Source organism: Aphelocoma coerulescens, chromosome 2 (genome assembly GCF_041296385.1).
Source record: "Aphelocoma coerulescens isolate FSJ_1873_10779 chromosome 2, UR_Acoe_1.0, whole genome shotgun sequence".
Taxonomy (NCBI): Eukaryota; Metazoa; Chordata; class Aves; order Passeriformes; family Corvidae; genus Aphelocoma; species Aphelocoma coerulescens.
The window spans coordinates 28,991,029-29,003,522 of NC_091015.1; the positions used below are offsets into that span (position 1 = coordinate 28,991,029).

Genomic DNA, 12,494 nt, shown 5'->3' on the forward strand with positions numbered 1-12,494 from the left:
TCTGCTCCTGTTTACCTTTCCTTTTCTGAATAAATTAACTGAATTGTGATGATAAGCACACAACATTTTGCAAAACAAACAGCTTATGAATTTTTGGGTACAGCAGAGCAGGTCTGTCTTCTCATTCTGTCCACTCAAAACAACAAGACTTGCAACACCAACCTCTTCATGGTTTCATAAATTTACATTGCAATATTTACTTATAACTTTTGAAAGTCTCACAATTTGAGTTTCTTGTGTCATTTGAATATATCACATAACATATCTTGTGATGTTTTAATAACATCAGTGTGGGTGCAGTTTATCCCTCTTGTCAGATTTAGGGGTTGTTTGCACAGCTGAAGAAGTTCAGTTATCTCCATTTCCCACCTCAGGATTTCATAGTGTCAGAAGACAACAAAAGTTCAAGTAAAAGTTGGATACCAGACAGGAAACATCTTCCCTTAAATGTTGGTCTTGTTTTCTCTCCTAGTGCAAGCTAATTCACCAAATCATATCCTATAAAAACTGCAATTACATAATATTTTACTTGGAAAAGAAGTAACAGACCCACAGGAACTAAGAGTAAAACACATTTCTGAGTAAAACAGAAAACATAGCAGAAAAACCTGATGACACTTTGGATCAGTTATACAAGTAGTGAAAAATCCAGTGAAAAATCAGTCACAAACTGAGTGAAAAAGTATAGCTGTAGGAAAATAAGCATCTATGTTAAAATTTACAAAAATAATCCAAGCAAGATTGAATTATGTGTCAAGTTCTGCTTGAAAAGTAAAATGCAGATTGATGGGAAGCTACAAGGCACTTTTATTTTCCAGCAGGTGGGGTACTATTGTGATACCACAGAAGTCCCTTGTTGATTTGGCATAATACAGCTTTTATGTTTGTTCTTAAAGAGAAAAAACCAAACCAAAACAAAACAAAGAGCACACAGAAACCTAGAGAAGAAGCCAAACTGAAGAACTGTCACACAACAAGGACATGAGAATAACAACAAAAGCATCTTAAATAAATACTGGGAAGATATAAAAATAAGATTTAACTAGCAAAACAGCAGTTTGTATACATCGAAAAAAATTTTAAAAATCATCAGAATGTAATCCATGAATACAAAGCAGTTACTCAGAAAAGGCAGTAAACATAAACTAAAATTAGATTGAAAAGTCTATATTATTTGTTCTAGCTCCCTTGCATCTGCAAAAGTATGCTAAACCTGGAAAAATGCTGAAGGCAGACAATAAATTAGGTAAGCTTTACATAAGCCTATACTATGTGTATGTACAACACCTGTCAATAACAGGATCTTCTGGAAAGGAAAGCAGAAATTTAGTGACGTATTCATTAGCATCAGTTTAAACCTTTATCATCAAAGTCATGTTAGATACTTCATTCCCTGTGTACATGAAATTCCTGTCAAACAATTTTAGGAAAGTAGAGGAATACAGGATTAGCTCAGTATTAATTCCAAGCTTCATCTGCTCACACATTACACCATGGACTAAATTAAGATGTACTGTCCCCCTCAAATTGAACTGATGAGAAGACAGAAACGGGGAGGGGGGTGAGGCGGGGGGTGGTGTGGTGGGGGGTGGTGTGGTGGAATATTGAGGAACCAGACACCTTAATGAACTGGTCTAGAAAGAAAGAATTCAAAAGAAAACACCACATAAAAACAATGGGTTCAGGCTTCCCAATCTACAACAAGTTTAGTAATGACAGGAAAACATTTCCATTTTACAAAGTTTAATGAGACTTCAAATCTCCCATGAGAAAAATGGGATGGAACTGGAGAAAAAAAGCGTACAACAAAGCAATGCTGTATTGTGTTTTTGGAAGGATGCCTGTGAGTGCTAGTAGCATGTAAACAATTGCCCTGGTATAGTAGGAATAACAGTAATACATTGTTAGCAGCTTTTCCACTGGATTATTATCCATTGTGGTCACTGTGAATGTAGGCCACATTCACTGATGAAATATATTGGATCAGAAATTACTATCATGAAGAGAGAGTTATGACAGGGTAAACAATGATGGTTGAGAATATTCTTTTTTTATAATTTTTCATTCCTCTTTGTTTCTTACAATGGAATTGCACCTCAAAATGCACTGCTAGGGCTTGAACGCAGCTACATCCCGACTTGTTCTACACAAGAAAATCGTTCCTAGCAGCAGCATGCTACCTACCACATACAACACCTACAATTTGCTCTTGGACAAGCAGTTTCCTTTTTTTTGATACAAGAGCTGGCAGTCCCCATTCTTCAAGTCATTGAAAAATGATTGGCCATGGGACATCAGTTCCCCTATTTTCCTACATATTGAAGTGCTTTTACAATTTTTCACTTTTCAAAGGTCACTCTGAACTTAATGCTGAAAAAACATGAATTTCTAAAATAGTGTCAAATACTGTTAAATTTTAAAAACCATCAGCAAAGAAATAGGAAAAAGTTTCTGTTCTGTATTTTCTAATGGTGCCTTCAGAACAAATCAGATTATTCCACAACTTTTTTTTTGAGCAGTTTCGGAGGAGATTCCTAATTCTCCCAGGACAACTGCCCAGTCCAGGCATATCTGTGCTCACACAACTGCTGGTCGTTAAAAGCAGACGCTTCTTTTGGTACTACAAAGATAGCAAGTGGTCATGGTCAGGCTGACCAAGTATAGCATATCCTCTTTATACTACCCAGAACAAAACTAGCTCTTTGCAGACCTCATCACTGAGCAAATAGCTGAGAGCAGAATTAAAGAACGTTCTCAGAGTAAAACGATTTGCTGTCCCATGAGAACTTAGGATTTAGACTTTGTCATTCAGATGTGTTTAAATAAACTTACCTTTCAAGTATGAGTTATCTACAGCAAAAGATGATTTTGAATAAAAAAAAAGGGACAAAATTCTCCATGAAATTATCTTCCAGCTTTGCTTTGAGGAATGTAGCTGAATGCTCACTTTTCCAACAAATAACAAAGATGTGCTAACGCCTTGACTTGATTTGATAGATTGAATTTCTAGTTTATCAAATCTCTAAACTGGAATTAATAGCATGAATTAAAATCTCCTCATTTAATTTAATTTCTTTGATTAGCTATTTCAAATATAGCCAACTAAATAAATGAAATTTCTGTTATCTTAATTTAACATTAGAGAGTAGAACATATGTGAATTAAACTCACATTGACCTTTTAATGGCACTAACACACAGTTTTTTCATACCAATTGTTCAGATACAGGTTTGCACCACAAGCAGGAAAAAAATGAACACAAAAACTCCAGTGATGTCAATTAGCACATTTCTGGCTCACTGAAAACCAGAAACTGCCAGTTTTGACCCTAATGCTACAGATGCATCCCCTTTAGGAAGGAACACTCTTCTTTCCTGGAGCAATGAAAATACAAAGAATATAAAGTTTTTAACCATGCTAGTTTTACACATGACAGATTTACACACAGAAAAAGTGCTGTGTGCTGTTGAACTCAGGTCAATGCATGCCTGTTTGCTAAAGCGCTGAAGAGCAAATGGTAGAGATAAGGCTATATAAGGAGTTTAAAGAATCTGTGGAATTTCAGCCTTTCCAAAATAGTCCTGTGCTTGTTAAATTTTTGAGAATTTGCCCCTTCTAAATGGCTTTATTCTCAATTTTCTAGGTACAGTTATCAGGAAAAAGAACAATATTTTAATTTTTTCAATTAAAATACCTAATTAGTAGCTTACCATGATTTTACTTAATGCTACAATTTTAAAAGTCAGCAAAAATATGTGCTGGGTTTGAAGGTATCTTGTGATAAAAGCAGCCTAACCAATAAATATTAATCTCCTAATTCTACTTGTATACATGTAATGTTAAATTTAAATAAAGCACATAAGTAAACAGATGAAAGAAAATAGGCTTGTAAATACCATGACTGTTGCATCGTGAGGTTTCCACAAGTCGATTGTTTTGGTCGTAGCATGCCATGGCCTGGTAACGATAGCCTTGTCCACATTCCTTAACGTCTCCTTGTACCTTCATTCCCAGCAATACTTCTGTCTTACCCTCTGGTAAAATACAGTCTGACCAATTTCCCACAGACTGAGCACTATACTTGTCACATGGACAAAACTGATTCTCAATCAGAGGATACAACTGAGAATTTCTGCATTTGTCCTTTTTCTTACTTTTTCCTAGAAAGAAAAAATAGTTATTTTAGCAAGTTTGTATCAGTTTACAGCTTATCTCCCAAATATTTCATTTAGACTTCTGTAAAAAGTGCTTGCAACCACATACACATGCCTAATACTAGTTACATTAATCTTTATTAAGTTAGGTTATTGACTTGAATTTCTAAAGTAGTGGATACCTACAATTTGCACAAAGGCAATGTCTTTTTTAAAAAGAAGATGTAATTTATATTTATCTTGGATAAAAATGTTTGGGGAGTAAAGTTTGAAAAAGTTAGCAATTAAACAAACACACCCTTTTCCTCCTATTTCATCAGCAGTGTGCAGTTCAATAACAAGATTTCTATCTGGATCAAGCTTTTTCAAGTTGAATGAAATTGCAGAAGGAAGAAACATGCATCTTTGCTACAATAGCACCTTCTTTTAAAATGTCAAAATTATTTAATTTAATCATCTGTTATCGTACATTTGTTCATAATTACCATTCTTCCCCTCTAACAGAATAAGCTCCTTCTCTGGATTTGTTTCCATTCAATTCTGTTCTTGTTTTCTTTCCTAAACTGGAGCATAGCCATCCGCTCAATTTCCCCTTCCCATTAAATCTATTTAAATCTTCTCTTTGGTAAAGTTTGCTTAGTTTTCTTTCCATGCCAGACAGTTCCTATAAATTAATGTAGTAGTCCTTGCAAAAGTAGTTGTTGTTACTAAGTAGTATCTAAGAAGTTGTTACTTAGATAATACTGTAAATTAATATTCTGTATTTTTGGTGCAAAACCAATACATGTAGCATTTTCCTTGCTATTCAAAACAAGGCACTGGACACAACTTTGCAGCATCCTTAGTTCTTGTATTTACTACTGCTTTCATTTAGAATAGAAAGTGGGTACCTGGAAAAAAGTTTATCATCCTTTTGACAACACAACTCCTTACTAAATGTATGCTTCTCCTCTGGAAGTATTTACTGGGAATAATTATGAATTTGCTCCAAGTCAAGCATTACAAGTTAGTCTGCTTAACACATTGCCACAGAGAACACACCACAGCACACATCACAGAGTTAGCAAGTTCAAATGGGTAACTTAAATGAGGACAGGAAGTATCACAAAGTGTTAATGATGTGGTAGGAGAATATGTCCTTTCTTGGTCTGTTTTTAAAATACGGAAAAATGCTGTTAGTCAGTTCTGTTCATTTTTTTCATTGTGGAAGCAAACCTGACATAAAGTTTACTGGAATTATTAGTCACAGTGAGGCTTCCTTAAGATCATGAATTATTCATTGTCCACTGGTTTTCTGATTTGCAGGGGGATAGAGATGGGGATAGGGTTTGGATCCTATCACATTCTTTCAGAAGCTGCTAATGGGCACCCCCCTTAGCTGCTTTCCTTCACCACAGACAATACGGACTAATTGGCAAAGAGCGCTGTGACAGAGCCTAAGCCTCACTCTTGAGCTTTCAATTATAATTTAGAAGCAAAGCATGTTTTTTTTTTTTCTCTTCACTTTATGCAGAAGAAAAAACAATTTCAAAAAACTCCCCCAACAAAACAACAGATTAAAAAGAAGTTGAAGAGAAAAATGTTTCAAAGTGAAACAGTGTCCATTATGTAGAACTAGGACAAGTCTGCGGTGAGGGCATCACTGGTAAATCTTTTTATTCTGCTAAGTAAAACCTAAAAGACACAAAATAAGAGCACAAATAAGGACACAAAATTGTCTCAAGAAATAAGGCAGAAAATTAAGCATATTGCCTCATGTGGTCTGTGGTGCTGAATGTAGACAATGGAAGAATGGCAAAAGAAAGAACTCGGAGAGCCAACATTCAGCCAGAGAAAGGACTGGCTTAATCACAAATCTGACATTCAAGACTGCAGCTAAGTTCAAAAGAGGTAAACAAAAGCTTAAGGCTGAAAATGGTAATCTATAGCAAAATGCTGAAAGCACTCAGCTGCCATAGTAATTCTAAATGCACTAAAAAACACCATCAGAGAGGGAAGTCCACTTTAGCCGAGACCAAATGTGGGAAGAGGAAGACAAGTGGGCTAACATCTGATCATGTTAAGGTGAGATGATTGCTGACTTGTCTGTCAAAAAAACCCACACAAACAAACAAATAAACAACCCCAACAGAACAACAACAAAAAAATCCTACTATGTGCACTATATTTAGGAAAAAAATGGCATTTTTCTATGTTCTCCTATCTTCTTTCTAGCCACTTACCCATATCAAGAGTCTCTGACATATGGCACGAGTTTTTACTCCTGGGTATTGCTCCACCAACAGCATATAGAGCATGACACTGCATCTGGTTTCTGCCACTATGACATTTGTCATAAGGGAACCTCAGAAGTCCTCAGGTTTTAAACAAAACAGTATCAATAATTAATAAAAGAGACATTATTTTGCTTGTTACTCTTACCAACAAGAGTGCGTTTTCTTGTCCTGACTCCTCCACAGTCCCCATTACAGGGAGAAAATTTTGACCAGTTCGTAAACTGACAGTCATCTTGGCAGGGAATCTGGCACATCTGTGTTAAGGGTGGTAATGGGCCAGAGTATTTAAGGCACTCACTGATGTCAGCTGGTCCTCCATCTTGTCTGCGACAAGTAATTGCTGGAAGCAAAAAGAGGTGGCGTCTAATTCAGCATTTTTTTAATGAATGTCTCTATTCAGTTAAGTAAAGATTACAATATTCTACTGGAAAATCACACTGAAAGCCCAGAATACCTATACAACAACTTAATACTTGCCACCAGTTTTACCTTGAATGAATACATTTGACATTTCTCACTTTTTACAGATTCTGTATAAAATAATTTATCAGGACTTACCAGGAAAAAAAATTGCAGAAAACTGTAAATATTATAAAGGTTGTACCATGTTATCCACACCTGCTATACCACTTTACACATTATCCTTTTTCCTACTGACATAGCCTACATCTCAGACATTAAAAAACTTGCAACACCGTCTTAAGTAACTTAATTGTATGTTATAAAGTTTTACCAGCAGATTGAATTTTAGAAAGATGGATAGACATAAAATTTAGAAGCATATTTGAGTTCTGGATACCACTTAAGCCTTTACAGAAGTATTGCTGCCTGATGTTCTTCAGCAATTTTTAGTCTTGGAAAAGGTTTAAAGAATACAGCATTCTTTCCTAGGGAAGGATCATCAGCCAATAGGGGTACAACTTTATAGAACAGGATAGCCATGTCCTGAATAAAAGCTTCTTACTTAAGAAGAAAAACAAATTCCTTAAGTAAGGAGTAGGAGTTGGAACATAAGGATTTACAAAGAATAGGGAGGGCTGTTTCATTAATATAGTCTTTAACAACCACAGAATGGTTAATGTTAAGGGATTACTGGAGGTCCCTGCTCAAGCAGGGTCCCCTAGCGCACATGGCACAGAATTGCACCCAGAAAGCTTTTGAATACCTCCAGGGAAGGAGGCTCCACAACTTCTCTGTGCAATCTGTTCCAGTGCTCAGTCATCCTCACAGTAAAAAATTTCTTCTTCATGTTCAGGTGAAACGTTCTGTGCTTCAGTTTCTGCCTGTTGTCTCTTGTCCATGCTACTCCTTGGCGCCACCAAGAAGAACCTGGCTCTGTCATTTTCACATCCTCCCTTCAAATACTTATACAAATTGATATGATCCCCTCTCAATCTCCTCAAGGCTGAACAGGCCCAGCTCCCTCAGCCTTTCCTCAAAAGAGAAATGCTCCAGTCCCTTAATCGTCTTTGTTACCCTCAGCTGGATCTGCTCCAGAAGTTCCATGTCTCTCTTGTATTGAGGAGCCCAGAACTGGACTCCAGGTGCAGACTCACCAGGACTGAGCAGAGGGGCAGGATCATCTCCCTCAACCTGCTGGCAATGCTCTTGCTAATGCATCCCAGGATACCACTGGCCTCCTTGGCCATAAAGGGCATCGCTGGCTCATGGAAAACTCATTGTCCACTAGGACCCCCAGGTCCTTCTCCCCAGAGCTGCTCTCCAGCAGGTCAGTCCTAGCCTATGCTGGTGCATGGGGTTATTCCTCTCCAGGTCCAGGACCCTGCACTTGCCCTTGTTTTATATCAGATGGTTCTTCTCTGCCCATCTCTCCAAACTCTCTGGATCCTTCTGAAAGGCTACACAGACCTCTGGGGTATCAAACACTCATCCCAGTTTTGTATCACCAGCAAACTTGCTGAGGAGGCTCTCTACCCCTCCATCAAAGTCAACAATGCTCTATAATTTTTTCTGAAGTATATTTTTTTTACGCATGGTTACTTATCTATTCTATCCTAAGCTCAATAAACCTAACTTTAGGTCCTTCCCCAAAACAACATAAGACTTATTATACAGCAACAAGATAGGAAACTTCTAGTTGTTTGTTCACACAATGGAATTATATTTATGCTTCTTGGCATCTGACAGCACTCAGTAGATGCGGTAGCTCAAGACTGTAAAATAATTTGGGTCACCTATTGTTGCAGTAGCATTGCATCCAAATATTCTGTATACATATGAAGGAATATAGCTTTTTATATTATACTCCATAATTTAAGCATAGCTCTTTAATTGTTCTGACAATAATTTCTTTGTTAGCATGTACTGAAAAAAAAAATCAAGTTCAACTGTTGGAGAAAAGCAGAGTTTGATAATAAATAAAAGAGAAAACCGCCCATGAGTGGGCAAGAAGAGGGACAGGTGCCCAACTCTGCTCTCTGGTGACCATTGACAGGACACAAGGGAATGGTCTGAAGCTGTGTCAGGGGTGTTAGTTTAGACATAAGGAAAGGGTTCTTCACACAGTTGGGAACTGGAAGAGGCTTCCCAGGGAAGTGGTCACAGCACCAAGCCTGACAGAGTTCAAGAAGCATTTGGACAACACTCTCAGGTACATGGTGTGGCTCTTGGGGCTGTCCTGTGCAGGGCCAGATATTGGACTTCGATGATCCTTGTGGGTCCCTTCCAACTCAGGATATTCTATGATTCTATAACTATTTCCTCCAGGAGGAAAAAAGGAAGCATAGTTGTCATGGTTTAGTATAGTTTGGGTTTTTAGTAAAGAGGGCTTCAGCCACGGAAGTGATTCTCTTGCAAAGTGGTGCTTACAGCTTCCTCTATGACCTGACAGAACCAATCAACTGGCTAGTTTGAATATCGGCAACTTTTTAAAGCCACTTAAGAAGCTTGACACGCCTCTGTGATCCACATTTAAGAATGAACAGACCCCGGGAAAGCTCTCTTGCTTCCAGCTTTCAGACAGGTAACTGGGGGGCTGCAGGCAGCCCAGCGGGGCCGGGCCGGGCCCTCCCGCGGCCCTGCTCCATGCGGGCCGGCCCCCGCCACAGCCCTGTTCTGTGCAGGCAGCCCCCTGCTCCATGCGGGCCGGCCCCCGCCACAGCCCTGTTCTGTGCAGGCAGCCCCCTGCTCCATGCGGGCCGGCCCCCGCCACAGCCCTGTTCTGTGCAGGCAGCCCCCTGCTCCATGCGGGCCGGCCCCCGCCACAGCCCTGCTCTGTGCAGGCAGCCCTCTGCTCCATACGGGCCGGCCCCCGCCACAGCCCTGCTCTGTGCAGGCGGCCCCCGCCACAGCCCTGCTCTGTGCAGGCAGCCCTCTGCTCCATGCGGGCCGGCCCCCGCCACAGCCCTGCTCTGTGCAGGCAGCCCTCTGCTCCATGCGGGCCGGCCCCCGCCACAGCCCTGCTCTGTGCAGGCCGGCCCTCAGCCAGTGCGGCCGAAATTCATCTGAGGCCACTGCCCAGAAAAGATGATGTGGCCAACAGCGAGAGGCGAATTCCAGCTGCAAGGCCCGGGTGAGATGAACCCTTTTGGTGTTGTAAGTTTCCTCTAGAACGGATGAAGCCTGCAGACATCAATCCTCTCCTGAGTCAGAGGAAAGGTGAAGGCATGTGAAGAAAATATCATAAAGACACTTAAGTCAGTGAAGAAGGGCTGAAACCCTGAGAGAAGAGAAAGAGAAGATGCTTCAAACCTAGGAGCTATAATTCTGTTGTAAAGCTATGGTGATGGACTATGATACATCAGAGTACCCGTCGTAATTTCATGAAAGCATGGGGGGGTGAAGCGTTCAAACTGCAATTGCGAGCAAAAGCACAATGTGCTGAAATAAGCAAATGTTGAAGTAGCTGTAATTTGATGAGAAGCTTGAACAGAGATAGATGAAAGTGATGATTACCCTTGCTCCCAGGCAAGGAGAAGACCTCTGTTCCTGGGGATGAAGATGCTCCCAGAGATAGGTGAAGAGAACCTTTGTTTCTGAACAGCTCATCCTTAAAATGGAACCCCATTAGCTAAAGATTGGACCCTCGAAAACAGTTGTGGGAAAGCTGTAAGTCGAGGGAAGGGACTTTCACATGCAAGCAGAGAACCAACCTGGGCAGCTGTCTTGCTGTGACATTGAAGCCACAAGAGAACTGTTTCTTATGGAGATGTCTCCATAGCATGAGCAAGAGAGACTCCTCTCCCTAAGTGAACTGAAAAAGGTTATTATAGAGGTGGTAAACTGACTGAGAATCTTAAGGGTTGTCTTTTTATGTTGTCAGTGGGAGAGGGGAGAAAGGTAGGGGGAAGAGAAGTGTTCTGAAGGCTTAGTCTGACTTTTTTTCTTTCTTTTAGGTCTGTTAATAAACTTCTTTATATTCTTTTAAGTTTTGTGTCTGCTTTGCTTTCTCCTAAATCTTATCTCACAGAAGGAAAATAAGTAAGTAATAGATATTTTGAACCAAACCGCTACATTTAATTGGTGTTTCTGCCCGGTTTACGAACTGAACCCTCTACAACAGTTCAGGAAACTTTTTTTTTTAGATTGCTTTGAGGTAATTGTAATGGTCTAGTGACCTGTGATTTCTTAAAAAAGCTTTTTAGTTTGACAGTTCTAAACTAAATTTCTGCCTCATGAAGACTGTAGGAAGCTGAACTTGACCCGTATGTTCCATTTCAAGTCCTTGTGCCTACTAAAATATGTCCAAAGGTCCCAAGGGAACTGTTTTTGCCACACGTTTGTGGTAAAACACTGAAAAGGAGGGGGGCGTGTTTTTCCTGAGATACTAAGCAAACAACTTCCCTGATCCTTGACTGCCCTTTGGAGCAGGGCTGCCAGCACTGTTTGTAATAGGCTCAGCACTGCATTAAGTTGTGCTTATTGTGACCAGCTGCACACTGTCTAATACAATTATTCTGTCAAATCCTATTATTTTTAGTGTAGTTTATATGAGGAAATATTTTTTTCAGACATAGGTCTAGTGATTCAGTGAGAAAAATCGAATATCTAAAAATTGAAAATCCATACTATGGGATTTCTAAGATTACACAAATATTTTAGAAAAACACAAGTCAAACCCCTATCTTCCAATAAAAGCCGAGGCTATAGCTTTGGATTCTTGTGAGATACAATTCTCTGCTAATAGCACACATCAATTTCCTTAAGGTAAAAACATAGTTCAGACTAGTTTCGCCATGTGGAAATTCACAGAGGTCAAACCTAAATCCTCTGTCTTGAGTTTGACCTTGCTATGTGCACACATCAGCAAAACTAATTGCATTATCTTCACTGCATTCTCAGTTAGATACAGGCCACCATTTTCAGCAATGAAAACTATACTTGGCCAAGGGCTAAAAGACAGTCGACTAATTAGCCAATATCCTTTAATAAATTTCTTTGAAAGTTTAATACTCATTTTACATGCTGCCTCTCCATCTAGTCCTTTGATAGGACAGTAAACATTGTCCACCAAACAACATTCTTTCTTTCTAGCTAAATTTGGTTTCTATAAAGCTAGTATTCATTCCCTCATCTTTCCTAGTTATTAAATATTACTCCATGAGCATATATCCACTCTGCCATGATTTTTTTCAGACTCATATTAATGCATCTAATTTACATCAGGCAGACTCAGGTGAAAAGCTCCCCTGAGGATTAACACTTTGGTTTTTTTCCAGATTAACTGTCAGTTGTACCGTAGCAATCAAAGCAGGAAAACTCTTCATTCTCAAGACCTAAATATTTCACCTTAATAACAACACAAATTAGAGGACAGCTTGGCATACTAAATCAATTCCCAAACCTTAATTTTCACAGTGCCTGTCCATAACTATTCATGCTACTTCTAGTTGACAAGACCTGGATGATTCATTCTGTGTTCTGTTTTCCTATTGTTATTTTCCAGATTCAGGTATCATTGTGAAAGGTTTATACTCCTTGTAACTGCTGAAAAGTGGGTATTTTCCATTATTAGAAGCAGGGATTTTGACAACCCTATACAGTCCATTAATACACTCTTTTGGCCAGCTATCTTGACACCTGAAATGCTCTCACTGTTAGAGGA

At 39.3% G+C, this 12,494-nt stretch overlaps 1 protein-coding gene across 7 annotated transcripts in view; it reads right to left on the reverse strand.

Moving 5' to 3' along the window:
• The window catches only part of LOC138106386 (thrombospondin type-1 domain-containing protein 7A-like), a 285,545-nt gene that overhangs the window by 39,682 nt on the left and 233,369 nt on the right, over positions 1–12,494 (reverse strand). For all 7 annotated transcript variants that reach the window (XM_069006913.1, XM_069006912.1, XM_069006915.1 and 4 more), the window contains 2 exons: positions 6,576–6,770; positions 3,897–4,160 (listed from right to left, as the gene is read on the reverse strand). In XM_069006913.1, the coding sequence (XP_068863014.1) occupies positions 3,897–4,160; positions 6,576–6,770 (459 nt within the window). The remainder of the gene's footprint in view (positions 1–3,896; positions 4,161–6,575; positions 6,771–12,494) is intronic.